The 18,000-nt window shown below is 39.7% G+C and overlaps 2 protein-coding genes across 2 annotated transcripts; both read left to right on the top strand.

Moving 5' to 3' along the window:
- Positions 1-1,475: 1,475 nt before the first annotated feature.
- Positions 1,476-3,404, top strand: LOC123727116 (C-X-C motif chemokine 11-1-like). Its single transcript, XM_045695236.1, has 4 exons — positions 1,476-1,718; positions 1,907-2,033; positions 2,419-2,511; positions 3,138-3,404. Exons 1-4 carry the CDS (start codon positions 1,496-1,498, stop codon positions 3,148-3,150), a joined length of 456 nt encoding a protein of 151 aa, XP_045551192.1. The 5' UTR covers positions 1,476-1,495; the 3' UTR covers positions 3,151-3,404.
- A 12,107-nt stretch (positions 3,405-15,511) lies between these two features.
- LOC106570889 (C-X-C motif chemokine 11-1) lies at positions 15,512-17,401 on the top strand. Its single transcript, XM_045695237.1, has 4 exons — positions 15,512-15,658; positions 15,843-15,969; positions 16,342-16,434; positions 17,049-17,401. Exons 1-4 carry the CDS (start codon positions 15,589-15,591, stop codon positions 17,059-17,061), a joined length of 303 nt encoding a protein of 100 aa, XP_045551193.1. The 5' UTR covers positions 15,512-15,588; the 3' UTR covers positions 17,062-17,401.
- The last annotated feature ends 599 nt before the right edge of the window (positions 17,402-18,000 follow it).

Here is an 18,000-nt window from a genome sequence, read left to right on the forward strand (position 1 = left end):
GGTGCAGACTCACTTGGGGTGACGCCAGAGTGCCCTGCCTGCTGCCTCGACTCCCAGAGGGACCAACCCGGCACCGACTGGCAGTGTGCCCTCTGCGGCCACAGATGGTGCACGTGAAGGCCCCTCCTCCAGCCTCCCTACGCGCAGCCCCTCCCAACTCCATGGGCACCGGATGGCTCTACCTTTCGGGCGGATGGTCAAATACGGCCCGGAAGCGGCGGGTGAACTCCTCAAAGTGGTCCAACGCCGCGTCTTCCTCACCCCACACAGCGTTTGCCAACTCCAGAGCTCTCCACGAGAGGCATGAGACGAGGGTGGACACTCTCTCCCTTCCTGAGGGAGCTGGGTGAACGGTGGCCAGGTATAGGTCTAGTTGTAAGAGGAACCTCGGTTGCGCTGGTCGAGGCGCTGGAGAGACTTCCAGATGGATACATGAAAAATGGAGCGACGATGGCTAGAAAGCCGGTGACGTCGATCGCCGAACGCCGCCCGAACAAGGAGAGGAGCCGACTGCAGCCAGTAAACACTTCCTCAAAAAAGTCTGAATTAATCTAAGATAACTAAATAAATGTGTCATTCATTTTGATATTGTTTGTTGAGTAGGTCTTGAGGAGGTCTTTTACATCTAGCTAAGATGTTTGGGTGCAGTATTTCTCAAGTGAAAAAATGTGCATGAAAATGAGTAATCTCTCATTGAATGACAACAAACACTTAATTGAAGAATCCCTACTGTTGACCAATCACAGACGAAGGTGCGTAGACTTCAGCTGCCGAACTTTGGCTTGCCTCAGGAACAGCCGAAAAAACCCTTACCAAATACCAAAATGAAAAAAAAAACGTAACAAAATATCGTCATATTATATGCACAAATTGTTAGAAATGAGAAGCATGACAGGTTTCTTGCGTTATCTTCGATTCATTATGACTATTTTCTGAAAGTGTATACTGGTTACGGTGTCTGAAAATAGACAAACAGTACTATTGATGATTTTTTTTTTTTCAAGAGAAAATCGTTATCTTTGACTCTTGTGTTGCTCTTCATTCTAAAGAACACCATGGAGATGAACACCATGGAGATGTTCATGATGTCCATGTTTCACTTATGCAGGCTTTACCCCAAATGGAACCCTGTTCCCTATTTAGTGAAATACTATTGACCATTGTCCATTGGGTTCTGGTCAAAAGTAGTGCACTATATAGGGAATAGAGCTGAGGTCAACAATAGTTCACTGTAAAGGGAATAGGGCTCTGGTCTAAAGTAGTGCACTATATAGGGAATAGAGTGGCATTTGGGACGCATAGGGAAAGACAGATTGCATCATGTCTCTGCCTAAAACATTACTCAGAATTTACTGTCAGAGAGAGCTTCTGTGAAACGGGAAGTCCTGTGTGAAAGGATAAGCAGGGAAAAAGAGAAAGGAGCTGAGAGACAAGTGGAAAACCCTCTCTCTCTCGCTCTCTCACACTCTCTCTCTCTTCCTCCCACTCTCATTGGATGACCATCAGAGATTGTGGGGATTTCAGTATAAATACAAGCCAAGCTCTCCTCCATTCACAACTTCCATCACTTCTCTCCTCCATTCACAACATCCATCACTTGACTGAGCTGTCCATCCAGACTCTTAAAGAAACTGAAGAAGCAGTATCCATGACCAACATGATGACATCAACAGTCCTCATCAGCTTCCTGGCCTGTCTGCTCCTGGTCAATGTTGAAGGTAACATCTATGAAATATTTTGAATTATATTTATAATATCTTTGACATCTTTATTAGAAATCTGTAGCATGGATGAAGCCAGGGAGAAGTGTAGTCAAATAATAGGTTTGATTTGACTGAAGAGTTTAGTTCTTAGCTGCAATCACACCATAAACAAACATGTCATAACCTTTTCTTGTCATCCCCAGGCCAGGTGGGTCATTCTAAAGCTCGGTGCCTGTGTCTGAATGGAATGGTGAACCACGTTAAACCTGTTCTCATTGAGAAGCTCGAAGTGTACACCTCCAGCCACTCCTGCCAGAACATGGAGATCATGTAAGAAATCTGTCTGTCTGTCTGTCTGTCTGTCTGTCTGTCTGTCTGTCTGTCTGTCTGTCTGTCTGTCTGTCTGTCTGTCTGTCTGTCTGTCTGTCTGTCTGTCTGTCTGTCTGTCTGTCTGTCTGTCTGTCTGTCTGTCTGTCTGTCTGTCTGTCTGTCTGTCTGTCTGTCTGTCTGTCTGTCTGTTTGACCTATATTGATATAATTGCATCTTGTGCATAGCTTAGTATATAGATGGACATGAAGGTAAATGTTGCCATTTATTTATTTATTTTTTAATTGTGTACACCTGCTATTAAGATAATATTATTTCTCTCTATCCTCAGTTGAAAGTTGTGATGGATAACTTCTAACAGTAGTCTGTCTCTCCTTGTATATTCAGTGTCACTCTGAAGAACGGAAAAGGGATGAAGTGTCTGAATCCAGAGGCTCCATTTGCCAAGAAAACCATTGAGAAAATAATGAAAAACCAAAGGTGAGGACTTCATATGCAGACTTCATTACAACTTCAATACACAGTAACTGATCCATACGCATTATTCTCAACAGAGCAATACTCACATCAATATATCAGTATTATATTACTACATCAGTATTATATCAGTACATCAGTATTATATCAGTACATCAGTATTATATCAGTACGATATCAGTACATCAGTATTATATCAGTACATCAGTATTATATCAGTACATCAGTATTACATCAGTACTATATCAGTACATCAGTATTATATCAGTACATCAGTATTATATCAGTACATCAGTATTATATCAGTACATCAGTATTTTATCAGTGCATCAGTATTATATCAGTACATCAGTATATCAGTAAATCAGTATATCAGTATTATATCAGTACATCAGTATTATATCAATACATCAGTATTACATCAGTACAATATCAGTACATCAGTATATCGGTATTATATCAGTACATCAGTATATCAGTATAATCAGTATATCAGTATTATATCAGTACATCAGCATTATATCAGTAATATGTATATTACTATATGTACATTATACATTTATTAATGTTATATGTGTTATTGATATATGTACTAATGATATATGGATAATGATTGTTTTTCCTTTCAGGAGTGTGCAGTAAAATTAACGACACCAGTTCAGGTGAGAACTTGATGGAGAGAGAGCTATTCCTGAGGAATGCAAAGAAGACTGCCTGAAAACTGCCTGAAGACAGCCTGAAGACTGCCTAAATATATGTTTACACTGTTGAATGGTACTTAGAAAGTTGTTTTTTATATTTACAAAGTCAGTATCTGTTACAGAATATGACTTACTAGTTGAGAGACATTTCTAATATTTCCAATGGAAAAAATAAAAAAAATGTAAATATTTAAATATACTTTTTTATTATGTAATGTCAAGAATATATGTATGTATTTTTCAGGTTTTCTATCAAATTAATAAAAAAGCATTTGACTCTACTTGTTGCTCTATTTTTAACCCTAACCCTCTTTTCCTCGAAATTGAACTAAGGTACTGTCATGGTTGTCGTAAGGAGAAGCGGACCAAAGTGCAGCGTGTGTGTCATTCCACATTTTATTTACACTGTGAAACTATGCAATACCTAAATAAACTGAATGAAAAAAAACAACAAACCGTGACGCAGAGGTGAAACATATACTGACTCAAAGATAATCTCCCACAAACTCAGGTGGAAAAAAACCCTACTTTCTTATGATCTCCAATTAGAGACAACGAGGACCAGCTGCCTCTAATTGGAGATCATCCCAAACAAAACCAACATAGAAATACAAAACTAGAACATGAACATAGAAATAGAAAAACACCCCCTGTCACGCCCTGACCTACTCTACCATAGAAAATAACATCTTACTATGGTCAGGACGTGACAGGTAGATCCTGTTTCCATTGATCACCCTTGAGATATTTCGACAACTTGACTGTCCACCTGTGGTAAATTCAATTGATTGGACATGATTTGGAAAGACACACACCTGTCTATATAAGCTCCCACAGTTGACAGCGCATGTCAGAGCAAAAACTAAGCCGTAGAGCTCCAAGACACGATCGTGTCATGCGCCCATCAAGAAACTGCCTGTAAGAACTGCCAAATGCCCTCCAGTCACCCAAATCATAGACTGTTCTCTCTCTACTACCGCACGGCAAGCGGTTCCCGGAGCGCCAAGTCTAGGACCAAAAGGCTCCTTCACAGCTTCTACCCCCGAGCCATAAACCAGCTGAAAAACTATTCAAATGGCCACCCTGACTATCAACATTGTTTTTACACTGCTGCTACTCACTGTTTATTATCTATGCATAGTTACATTACAAATTACCTCGACTAACCTGTACCTCGCACATTGACTCGGTACCGGTAGCCCCAGTATATAGCCTCCACATTGACTCGGTACCGGTAGCCCCAGTATATAGCCTCCACATTGACTCGGTACCGGTAGCCCCAGTATGTAGCCTCCACATTGACTCGGTACCGGTACCCCCTGTAAAGTGGGGGGAAAAAGTATTTGATCCCCTGCTGATTTTGTACTTTTGCCCACTTACAAAGAAATTATCAGTCTATAATTTTAATAGTAGGTTTATTTGAACAGTGAGAGACAGAATAACAAAAAAAATCTTGAAAAATACGTGTCAAAAATGTTAAAAAATGATTTGCACTTTAATGAGGGAAATAAGTTTTTGACCCCTCTGCAAAACAAGACTTAGTACCTGGTGGCAAAACCCTTGTTGGCAAACACAGAGGTCAGACGTTTCTTGTAGTTGGCAACCAGGTTTGCACACATCTCAGGAGGGATTTTGTCCAGTTCCTCTTTGCAGATCTTCTCCAAGTCATTAAGGTTTCGAGGCTGACGTTTGGCAACTCGAACCTTCAGCTCCCACCACAGATTTTCTATGGGATTAAGGTCTGGAGACTGGCTAGGCCACTCCAGGACCTTAATGTGCTTCTTCTTGAGCTACTCCTTTGTTGCCTTGGCCGTGTGTTTTGGGTCATTGTGATGCGGGAATAAACCATTGAAGACCAATTTTCAATGCACTGGCTAAGGGAAGGAGGCTCTCACCCAAGATTTGACGGTACATGGCCCCGTCCATCGTCCCTTTGATGCGGTGAAGTTGTCCTGTCCCCTTAGCAGAAAAACACCCCCAAAGCATAATGTTTCCACCTCCATGTTTGACGGTGGAGATGGTGTTCTTGGGGTCATAGGCAGCATTCCTCCTCCTCCAAACACGGCGTGTTGAGTTGATGTCAAAGAGCTCCATTTTGGTCTCATCTGACCACAACACTTTCCCCAGTTGTCCTCTGAGTCATTCAGGTGTTCATTGGCAGACTTCAGACGGGCCTGTATATGTATTCTTGAGCAGGGGGGACCTTGCGGGCGCTGCAGGATTTCAGTTCTTCACGGCGTAGTGTGTTACCAATTGTTTTCTTGGTGACTATGGTCCCAGCTGCCTTGAGATCATTGACAAGATCCTTCCCGTGTAGTTCTGGGCTGATTCCTCACCGTTCTCATGATCATTGCAACTCCACGAGGTGAGATCTTGCATGGAGCCCCAGGCCGAGGGATGCTGACAGTTCTTTTGTGTTTCTTCCATTTGCGAATAATCGCACCAACTGTTGTCACCATCTCACCAAGCTGCTTGGCGATGGTAGCCCATTAGCTTGTGTAGGTCTACAATCTTGTCCCTGACATCCTTGGAGAGCTCTTTGGTCTTGGGCATGGTGGAGAGTTTGGAATCTTGATTGATTGCTTCTGTGGACAGGTGTCTTTTTACAGGTAACAAGCTGCGGTTAGGAGCACTCCCTTTAAGAGTGTGCTCCTAATCTCAGCTCGTTACCTGTATAAAAGACACCTAGGAGCCAGAAATCTTTCTGATTGAGAGGGGGTCAAATACTTATTTCCCTCAATAAAATGCAAATCAATTTCTAACATTTTTGACATGCGTTTTTCTGGATATTTGTGTTGTTATTCTATCTCTCACTGTTCAAATAAACCTACCATTAAAATTATAGACTGATCCTTTCTTTGTCAGTGGGCAAAACGGACAAAATCAGCAGCGGGATCAAATACTTTTTTCCCTCACTGTATATAGCCTCCACATTGACTCGGTACCGGTAGCCCCAGTATATAGCCTCCACATTGACTCGGTACCGGTAGCCCCAGTACATAGCCTCCACATTGACTCGGTACCGGTATCCCCAGTATATAGCCTCCACATTGACTCGGTACCGGTATCCCCAGTATATAGCCTCCACATTGACTCGGTACCGGTATCCCCAGTATATAGCCTCCACATTGACTCGGTACTGGTAGCCCCAGTATATAGCCTCCACATTGACTCGGTACCGGTAGCCCCAGTATATAGCCTCCACATTGACTCGGTACCGGTAGCCCCTGTATATAGCCTCCACATTGACTCGGTACCGGTATCCCCAGTACACAGCCTCCACATTGACTCGGAACCGGTAGCCCCAGTATATAGCCTCCACATTGACTCGGTACCGGTAGCAACAGTATATAGCCTCCACATTGTCTCGGTACCGGTAGCCCCAGTATATAGCCTCCACATTGAATCGGTACCGGTAGCCCCAGTATATAGCCTCCACATTGAATCGGTACCGGTAGCCCCAGTATATAGCCTCCACATTGAATCGGTACCGGTAGCCCCAGTATATAGCCTCCACATTGACTCGGTACCGGTTGCCCCAGTATATAACCTCGTTATTGTTATGTAGATGTATTGTGTTACTTTTTGATTGATTTGATTTTTTTAAACTTTTGTAATTTTCTTAAGTCTTTCTTAAAACTGCATTTTTGGTCAAGGGCTTGTTAGTAAGCATTCACGGGGGGCATGTGACAAATACAATTTGATTTGATTTGAGATAGATGATGATTTGAAAAACTGTATGGCTGAGTGGGATGAGGCAAAGGGAAAAGCAAATAAGTCTGACAACACAGCAGACTGGCAAACATAGTCAATTGAGAAATTACGTAACTAAAATAATGAAAATAAGAAACTATACTATGGAACATACATAAATAATATAAAGAATGAAAGTAAAAAACTCTTGAGTACTTTAAATTAAATTCCATGGAAAAAAGCAAACTCGCCTCCATCCTTCATTGAGGCAGATGGCTTGTTCATAACAAAACCCTTTGATATTGCCAACCACTTTAATATCTTTGTTGTTGACAAGACTAGCAAACTTAGGTATGACATGCAAACAACAAATGCTGAGCCTTCATATTCGTGCATAATGTACCAAATAATGAAATACAAGCACTGTAGATTTGAGTTAAAAGTTTGAGTCCACCTCTTCCACAAAGGGTATGGAAGAGGTGACATTTGTTTTTGCTATCTATACATAAGGACAAACCACCTGGTACCGACGACCTTGATGGTAAATTTGCTGAGGTTGGTAGCAGAATACATTTTGACTCCTGTTTGCCTCATCTTCAATTGAAGGTTAGAAGACGGTGTGCCCTCAGACATGAGGGAGACAAAGGTCATTCAGCTACCCAAGAACAGCAGAGCATCATTTAATGGTTCAAACAGCCGACCAATCAGCCTGTTACAAATGCTTAGCAAACTTTTGGAAAAAATTGTGTTTGATCAAATACTATGGTTTTTGACAGAAAACAAAACAACAGACTTTCAGCATGCTTATAGGGAAGGGCACTCAACATCCTTGGTACTGACACAAATGACTGATGATTGGCTGAAAGAAATTGATGGTAAGAAGATTGTGGGAGCTGTTTTGTTAGACTTTGTCACGCCTGCTACCGCTCTCCCTCCCTGCCCAGCACTACGCACTCTTGCCACCATCATTACGCACACCTGCATCCCTCATCACGCACATCAGCGATTCATTGCACTGACCTGGACTTTACCTCCCCTATCTCTGTCTGTTCCCCAGCTCTGTTCCCCACTTCTGCATTAATTGTCGTATGTCATTGTGTTAACCGGTTCTGACGCTGTTCCTGTCCTGTTCCATGTCGGTGCAAAATGAAATGTTCACTCTCCGTACCTGCTTCTCTACCCCAGTGTCGGTTCTTACAGACTTCAGTGCAGCTTTTGATGTCATTTATCATAATCTATTGCTGAAAAAACGTAGGTGTTATGGATTTGCATCGTCTACCTTATTATGGATTGAGAGTTACCTATCTAGTAGAACCCAGAGTTACCTATCTAACAGAACACAGAGTTACCTATCTAATAGAACACAGAGTTACCTATCTAATAGAACACAGAGTTACCTATCAAATAGAACACAGAGTTACCTATCTAATAGAACACAGAGTTACCTATCTTATAGAAAACAGAGTTACCTATCAAATAGAACACAGAGTTACCTATCTAATAGAACACAGAGTTACCTATCAAATAGAACCCAGAGTTACCTATCTATTAGAACCCAGAGTTACCTATCTATTAGAACCCCGAGTTACCTATCTATTAGATCACAGAGTTACCTATCTAATAGAACACAGAGTTACCTATCTAATAGAACCCAGAGTTACCTATCTAATAGAACCCAGAGTTACCTATCTAATAGAACACAGAGTTACCTATCTAATAGAACACAGAGTTACCTATCAAATAGAACACAGAGTTACCTATCTAATAGAACACAGAGTTACCTATCTAATAGAACCCAGAGTTACCTATCTAATAGAACCCAGAGTTACCTATCTATTAGAACCCAGAGTTACCTATCTAATAGAACCCAGAGTTACCTATCAAATAGAACACAGAGTTACCTATCTAATAGAACACAGAGTTATCTATCTAATAGAACACAGAGTTACCTATCTAAAAGAACACAGAGTTACCTATCTAATAGAAACAGAGTTACCTATCTAATAGAACACAGAGTTACCTATCTAATAGAACCCAGAGTTACCTATCTATTAGAACCCAGAGTTACCTATCTAATAGAACCCAGAGTTACCTATCAAATAGAACACAGAGTTACCTATCTAATAGAACACACAGTTATCTATCTAATAGAACACAGAGTTACCTATCTAAAAGAACCCAGAGTTACCTATCTAATAGAACACAGAGTTACCTATCTAATAGAACAGAGTTACCAATCTAATAGAACCCAGAGTTACCTATCAAATAGAACACAGAGTTACCTATCTAATAGAACCCAGAGTTACCTATCTAATAGAACCCAGAGTTACCTATCTAATAGAACCCAGAGTTACCTATCTACTAGAACCCAAAGTTACCTATCTATTAGAACCCAGAGTTACCTATCAAATAGAACCCAGATTTACCTATCAAATAGAACACAGAGTTACCTATCTAATAGAACACACAGTTATCTATCTAATAGAACACAGAGTTACCTATCTAAAAGAACCCAGAGTTACCTATCTAATAGAACACAGAGTTACCTATCTAATAGAACAGAGTTACCTATCTAATAGAACCCTGAGTTATCTATCTAATAGAACCCAGAGTTACCTATCAAATAGAACACAGAGTTACCTATCTAATAGAACACACAGTTATCTATCTAATAGAACACAGAGTTACCTATCTAAAAGAACCCAGAGTTACCTATCTAATAGAACACAGAGTTACCTATCTAATAGAACAGAGTTACCAATCTAATAGAACCCTGAGTTATCTATCTAATAGAACCCAGAGTTACCTTTCTAATAGAACACAGAGTTACCTATCTAATAGAACCCAGAGTTACCTATCTAATAGAACCCAGAGTTACCAATTTAATAGAACTCAGAGGGTTTATTGAGAGTTATCTAACTAATAGAACACAGAGTTACCTATCTAATAGAACACAGAGTTACCTATCTAATAGAACACAGAGGGGTTTTGTTAATGGAAGGCTCTCTCATGAAAATTCAGTTGAGTGTGGTGTACCGCAGGGCAACCGGCTATGGCTATTATTGTTTTCTGTTTTTACAAATGACCTTCCAATGACCTTGAATAAAGCCTGTGTGTCTATGTACACTGATGACTCAACAGTATACACGTCGGCTACAACAGTAAAATTAATATCAGAGACACTTAACATAGAGCTCCAGTCAGTTTTAGAATGGGTAACTAGCAATAGGTTGGTGCTAAATATTTAAAAAAACCTTAAAGCAAATTTTTTGGGACAAATGACTCACTCAATGCTAAACCTCATTACAATCTATTATTAACTTGGGTCAAACGTTTCAGGTGGCCTTCTACAAGCTTCCCACACTAAGTTGGGTGAATTTTGGCCCATTTCTCCTGACAGAGCTGGTGTAACTGAGTCAGGTTTGTAGGCCTCCTTGCTCGCACATGCTTTTTCAGTTCTGCCCACAGATTTTCAATAGGAGTGAGGTCAGTACTTTGTGATGGCCACTCCAATACCTTGACTTTGTTGTCCTTAAGCCATTTTGCCACAACTTTGGAAGTATGCTTGGGGTCATTGTCCAGTTTGAAGACCCATTTGCGACCAAGCTTTAACTTCCTGACTGATGTCTTGAGATGTTGCTTCAATATATCCACATGATTTTCCTCCCTCATAATGCCATCTATTTTATGAAGTGCACCAGTCCCTCCTGCAGCAAAGCACCCCCACAACATGATGCTGCCAACCCCGTGCTTCACGGTTGGGATGGTGTTCTTCAGCTTGCAAGCATCCCCCTTTTTCCTCCAAATATAACAATGGTCATTATGGCCAAACAGTTCTATTTTTATTTTATCAGACCAGAGGACATTTCTCCAGAAAGTATGATCTTTGTCCCCATGTGCAGTTGCAAACCGTAGTCTGGCTTTTTTATGGCGGTTTAGGAGCAGTGGCTTCTTCCATTACACATGTCACAAAGATGTCTTTGCCGACATTGCTTTAATCAAATAAACCTGAGTCATTGGAAACCTGCCTATTGGTAATTGCATAGCCTACACGTCAAGATGATTAGCCTATTATTGTAACCAGGAGTAAAGGGGAATGTTACTCGCAAAAAGAAATTCAGAAATGAATTTAATAGCAAAATTGTTTTTTTAATTGACTTTCGCTGTTTATCTTGTAAACACACAGACACACACACACACACACACACACACACACACACACACACACACACACACACACACACACACACACACACACACACACACACACACAGAGATACACTCACACACAAATCAAATACACAAACACACAGACACACACACAGAGATACACTCACACACAAATACACACACACACAGAGAGAGAGACACACACACACACACACACAAAGAGATACACTCACACAGAAATACACACACACACACACACACACACACACACACAAAGTTGTGTGATTCTCTGGAATTCAGTGTTGCCACTTCCTGTTTTAATCCACAGCTTTATATTCTTTGGTGTCATCATGTTACTTTGTCTCTGTTCTACCCATCTCTTCACTAAATCCACTTGATGTCATTTAAACCTTTAAATCTCTGATACTGTTCTTATAACAGTACCACCATCTTTCTTACAGTATTGCTGTGGTTTGTTGGTTGTTGTTGTACCTTGTATTAAAAACAACGTTTCCTAAAGTAACTTTCATGTCTGGTTGGTTCTTTGTTCTGGAAAAAAAGTTAATCTGAACAGTATCAGATTCTTAAAAGGAAATGTGAGTTTATTCATACATTTGTGGTAGTTTGGTAGTGTACTACTCTACTACTTTGTATATTAACACACAGGGACACAACTGCATTCCTTGAAATCAAACCATTTACCTACTATCCCATTTAAACCGACCAGATGTAAGAGGTGAAAGGGAAAGTCCCAAACTGAAACTACATTCCTTCAATAAGGAGGGAACTAGGCCTGTATTCACTTTCAGTTTCACTTCCATTTGGCCCTTTTTCAAATGGACAGTAACTTCTTTCCTGGAAACGGGAACTTTTCCACAGAATCTGCTTTTCACCCAGTCAGTTATTCTACAGTAGGCTACTATCAACACATTCCTCTAAGTTGATAAATATACCATATTGAGCCAAAGGTCCTTTCAAACAAAAACACAATGCATTGGATGTGTTTCTGGTTGGTATTTGATGATAGCATGTACAGTTACTGTGGTGCTGTTACTAGCTGTCTAAAATCATTAATCTGACAGGGATCCTTAATTACAGGACTGAGATCAGATCATTAATCTGACAGGGATCCATAATTACAGGTCTGAGATCAGATCATTAATCGGACAGGGATCTTTAATTACAGGTCTGAGATCAGATCACTCATCTGACAGGGATTCTTAATTACAGGTATGAGATCAGATCATTCATCTGACAAAGATTCTTAATTACAGGTCTGAGATCAGATCATTAATCTGACAGGGATTCTTAATTACAGGTCTGAGATCAGATCATTCATCTGACAGGGATCCTTAATTACAGGTCTGAGATCAGATCATTAATCTGACAGGGATCCGTAATTACAGGTCTGAGATCAGATCATTAATCTGACAGGGATCCTTAATTACAGGTCTGAGATCAGATCATTCATCTGACAGGGATCTTTAATTACAGGTCTGAGATCAGATCATTCATCTGACAGGGATCTTCAATTACAGGTCTGAGATCAGATCATTCATCTGACAGGGATCCTTAATTACAGGTCTGAGATCAGATCATTCATCTGACAGGGATCTTTAATTACAGGTCTGAGATCAGATCATTAATCTGACAGGGATCCTTAATTACAGGTCTGAGATCAGATCATTCATCTGACAGGGAGCCTTAATTACGGGTCACAATCAGATCTGAGATCATTTACTATTTTTTTTTCAATTACTGTGTTAGATCTTTACTGTATTAGATATTTTTTATTTGACAAGTAGTTGAATATTGGTATGTATTTTGGAAATACACTTGAAAAGTCTTGGCATGTGTTTGAAAATATAAAAATCACTGATTTAAATGCAGTCCCATGCATTTAACCCAGGTCGGTTGGGTATGTTAAATAATGTACTTGGAAATAAAAAATTGAAAATACTTTCAAATACTTCAAATTGAAGTTGTTGATTGGGGCCACATTATTTGAAAATAAATAGTGTTGATGTCTTCACTACTATTCTACAATGTAGAAAATAGTCAAAATAAAGAAAACACTTGAATGAGTAGATGTGTCCACACTTTTGACTCGTACTGTGTATATTCCTTTCAGGCCCACCCAATGGGGAGCCAATCAGAATTAGTTTTTCGACAGAAAAGGGTTTTATTACAAACATAAATACTCCCAGCTCCTGAAACATGGAACCAACACTTTACATGTTGCGTTTATATGTTTGTTCAGTATAGTTTCAGGTGTTTTTTTAATGCTTGCTGTATTAGGTTAACTCCTAGCAGTACTTGGGACATGTGTGCCTCGCATACTTTGTTAAAAGACCTAAGCTTGAAAAACTAGAAAAAAACTGAAACGCTGTAGCCAGTATATAAATCCTCAAAAGTAGTCAGAATTCATCTGAGATAACTAAAGAAATCTGTAAATCATTTTGCCATTTTTGCAGACGAAATCTTTAGTCGTACAATTTTACATCTAACTAAAATGTTTGGATTCAGTGTTTCTCAAGTGCAATAATATGCATGAAAATGAGTCGTCTCTCATTGAACGACAAAATACACTTCATTGAAGAATCCCTACTGTTGACCAATCACCGACAAACAGGCGTAGACTTTGGCTACCGAACTTTGGCTTGCCTCAGGAACAGCTGAAAAAAAACCTTGCCGAAGACCAAAACTTCTCAAAGACTTCACAAAATGTTGTCATAATATATGTATGAACTGTTTCGCATGGGAATAATAGGGACACCTTTATTGGTGCCAAACGTGTCTTAAGGTAGCCTGACGTCGTTGTCTTTGATATCATGGAAATGTAACCAAGAAGGCCATGGTTAACTTTCAAATGGCACATATAGTCCTCTGGTCAAAAGTAGTGTTCTGCATAGGGAATAGGTCTCTGGTCAACAGTAGTGCACTATATAGGGAATAGGGCTCTGGTCAAAAGAAGTGCACTATATAGGGAATGGGGCTCTGGTCAAAAGTAGTGTTCTGCATAGGGAATAGGGCTCTGGTCAACAGTAGTGCACTATATAGGGAATAGGGCTCTGGTCTAAAGTAGTGCACTATATAAGGAATAGGGCTCTGGTCAAACGTAGTGCAACATATAGGGAATAGGGCTCTGGTCTATAGTAGTGCACTATATATAAGGAATAGGGCTCTGGTCAAACGTAGTGCACAATATAGGGAATAGGGATCTGGTCAAACGTAGTGCACTATATAGGGAATAGGGCTCTGGTCAAACGTAGTGTTCTGCATAGGGAATAGGGCTCTGGTCTAAAGTAGTGCACTATATAAGGAATAGGGCTCTGGTCAAACGTAGTGCAACATATAGTGAATAGGGCTCTGGTCTATAGTAGTGCACTATATATAAGGAATAGGGCTCTGGTCAAACGTAGTGCACAATATAGGGAATAGGGATCTGGTCAAACGTAGTGCACTATATAGGGAATAGGGCTCTGGTCAAACGTAGTGCACTATATAGGGAATAGGGCTCTGGTCAAACGTAGTGCACAATATAGGGAATAGGGATCTGGTCAAACGTAGTGCACAATATAGGGAATAGGGATCTGGTCAAACGTAGTGCACAATATAGGGAATAGGGATCTGGTCAAACGTAGTGCACAATATAGGGAATAGGGCTCTGGTCTAAAGTAGTGCACTATATAAGGAATAGGGCTCTGGTCAACAGTAGTGCAATATATATAGGGAATAGGGCTCTGGTCTATAGTAGTGCAACATATAGGGAATAGGGCTCTGGTCAACAGTAGTGCACAATATAGGGAATAGGGCTCTGGTCTAAAGTAGTGCACTATATAGGGAATAGGGCTCTGGTCAACAGTAGTGCACAATATAGGGAATAGGGCTCTGGTCTAAAGTAGTGCACTATATAGGGAATAGGGATCTGGTCTATAATAGTGTACTATATAGGAATTAGGGCTCTGGTCTAAAGTAGTGCACTATATAAGGAATAGGGCTCTGGTCTAAAGTAGTGCACTATATAGGGAATAGGGCTCTGGTCTATAGTAGTGTACTTTATAGGGAATAGGGCTCTGGTCTAAAGTAGGGCAGTATATAGGGAATAGGGTTCTGGTCTAAAGTAGTTAAATATATAGGGAATAGGGCTCTGGTCTAAAGTAGTGTACTATATAGGGAATAGGGTGCCATTTGGGATGGAAAAGGAAAGACAGGTTCTATCATCTCTCTGTCTTAAACACGCCTCAAATTTCACTGTCAGAGAGAGTGTTTCTGAGAAATGGGAAATCCTGTGTGAAAGGAGAAGCAGGGAAAAGGAGAAAGGAGCTGAAACAGAGGACAGGGAAAACCCCTCTCTTTCTCTCTCTCCCCTTCTCATTGGATGACTGTCAGAGAAAGGGTGGGGCTTAATATAAATACAGTATAAATACAAGCCAAGCTCTCCTCCATTCACAACATCCATCACTTGACTGAGCTGTCCATCCAGACTCTTAAAGAAACTGAAGAAGCAGTATCCATGACCAACATGATGACATCAACAGTCCTCATCAGCTTCCTGGCCTGTCTGCTCCTGGTCAATGTTGAAGGTAACATCTATGAAATATTTTGAATTATATTTATAATATCTTTGACATCTTTATTAGAAATCTGTAGCATAGCCAGGGAGAAGTGTAGTCAAATATTAAGTTGGATTTCTGACTGAAGAGTTTAGATCTTAGCTGCAATAATACCATAACCAAACATGTCATAACCTTTTCTTGTCATCCCCAGGCCAAGTGGGTCATTCTAAAGCTCGGTGCCTGTGTCTGAATGGAATGGTGAACCACGTTAAACCTGTTCTCATTGAGAAGCTCGAAGTGTACACCTCTAGCCACTCCTGCCGGAACATGGAGATCATGTAAGAAATCTGTCTGTCTGTCTGTCTGTCTGTCTGTCTGTCTGTCTGTCTGTCTGTCTGTCTGTCTGTCTGTCTGTCTGTCTGTCTGTCTGTCTGTCTGTCTGTCTGTCTGTCTGTCTGTCTGTCTGTCTGTCTGTCTGTCTGTCTGTCTGTCTGTCTGTCTGTCTGTCTGTCTGTCTGTCTGTCTGTCTGTCTGTCTGTACTATATTCATATCAGTGTATATTGTGACTAGCTTAGTAGATGGACACAATGGTGAATGTTACTATTTATTTGTACACCTGCTATTAAGATAATATTATTTCTCTCTATCCTCATTTGAAAGTTGTGATGGATAACTTCTAACAGTAGTCTCTCTCTCCTTGTATATTCAGTGTCACTCTGAAGAACGGAAAAGGGAAGAAGTGTCTGAATCCAGAGGCTCCATTTGCCAAGAAAACCATTGAGAAAATACTGAAAAACCAAAGGTGAGGACTTCATATGCAGACTTCATTACAACTTCAATACACAGTAACTGATCCATACGCATTATTCTCAACAGAGCAATACTCACATCACTATATCAGTATGATATTACTACATCAGTATTATATCAGTACATCAGTATTATATCAGTACATCAGTATTATATCAGTACGATATCAGTACATCAGTATTATATCAGTACATCAGTATTATATCAGTACATCGGTATTTTATCAGTATTATATCAGTACATCAGTATTATATCAGTACATCAGTATTATATCAGTACATCAGTATTATATCAGTATAATGGTATTTTATCAGTATATCAGTATTATATCAGTACATCAGTATATCAGTAAATCAGTATATCAGTACTATATCAGTACATCAGTATTATATTAGTACATCAGTATTATATCAGTACATCAATACATCAGTATTATATCAGTACATCAGTATATCAGTAAATCAGTATATCAGTATTATATCAGTACATCAGCATTATATCAGTAATATGTGTATTACTATATGTACATTATACATTTATTAATGATATATGTGTTATTGATATATGTACTAATGATATATGGATAATGATTGTTTTTCCTTTCAGGAGTGTGCAGTAAAATTAACGACACCAGTTCAGGTGAGAACTTGATGGAGAGAGAGCTATTCCTGAGGAATGCAAAGAAGACTGCCTGAAAACTGCCTGAAGACAGCCTGAAGACTGCCTAAATATATGTTTACACTGTTGAATGGTACTTAGAAAGTTGTATTTTATATTTACAAAGTCAGTATCTGTTACACAACATGACTTACTAGTTGAGAGACATTTCTAATATTTCCAATGGAAAAAATAAAAAGCATGTAAATATGTAAATATACTTTTTTATTATGTAATGTCAAGAATATATGTATGTATTTTTCAGTTTTTCTATCAAATTAATAAAGAAGCATTTGACTCTACTTGTTGCTCTATTTTTCCTCTTTTCCTCGAAATTGAACTCAGGTACTGTCACGGTTGTCGTAAGGAGAAGCGGACCAAAGTGCAGCGTGTGTGTCATTCAACATTTAATTTACACTGTGAAACTATGCAATACCTAAATAAACTGAATGAAAAAATACAACAAACCGTGACGCAGAGGTGAAACATATACTGACTCATAGATAATCTCCCACAAACTCAGGTGGAAAAAAAACCCTACTTAAGTATGATCTCCAATTAGAGACAACGAGGACCAGCTGCCTCTAATTGGAGATCATCCCAAACAAAACCAACATAGAAATTAAAAACTAGAACATGAACATAGAAATAGAAAACATAGAAAAACACCCCCTGTCACGCCCTGACCAACTCTACCATAGAAAATAACATCTTACTATGGTCAGGACGTGAAAGGTACATCCTGTTTCCATTGATCACCCTTGAGATATTTCGACAACTTGACTGTCCACCTGTGGTAAATTCAATTGATTGGACATGATTTGGAAAGACACACACCTGTCTATATAAGCTCCCACAGTTGACAGCGCATGTCAGAGCAACAACTAAGCTGTAGAGCTCC

Source organism: Salmo salar, chromosome ssa15 (genome assembly GCF_905237065.1).
Source record: "Salmo salar chromosome ssa15, Ssal_v3.1, whole genome shotgun sequence".
Lineage (NCBI taxonomy): Eukaryota > Metazoa > Chordata > Actinopteri > Salmoniformes > Salmonidae > Salmo > Salmo salar.

Excerpts from the sequence above, each read along its gene's own strand:
- LOC123727116 (XM_045695236.1), top strand. The coding sequence starts at position 1,496 with ATGACCATCAGAGATTGTGGGGATTTCAGTATAAATACAAGCCAAGCT. Across the intron at positions 1,719-1,906 it reads GCTCCTGGTCAATGTTGAAG|GCCAGGTGGGTCATTCTAAA; the intron begins GTAACATCTATG and ends TGTCATCCCCAG. Across the intron at positions 2,034-2,418 it reads TGCCAGAACATGGAGATCAT|TGTCACTCTGAAGAACGGAA; the intron begins GTAAGAAATCTG and ends TTGTATATTCAG.
- LOC106570889 (XM_045695237.1), top strand. The coding sequence starts at position 15,589 with ATGACCAACATGATGACATCAACAGTCCTCATCAGCTTCCTGGCCTGT. Across the intron at positions 15,659-15,842 it reads GCTCCTGGTCAATGTTGAAG|GCCAAGTGGGTCATTCTAAA; the intron begins GTAACATCTATG and ends TGTCATCCCCAG. Across the intron at positions 15,970-16,341 it reads TGCCGGAACATGGAGATCAT|TGTCACTCTGAAGAACGGAA; the intron begins GTAAGAAATCTG and ends TTGTATATTCAG.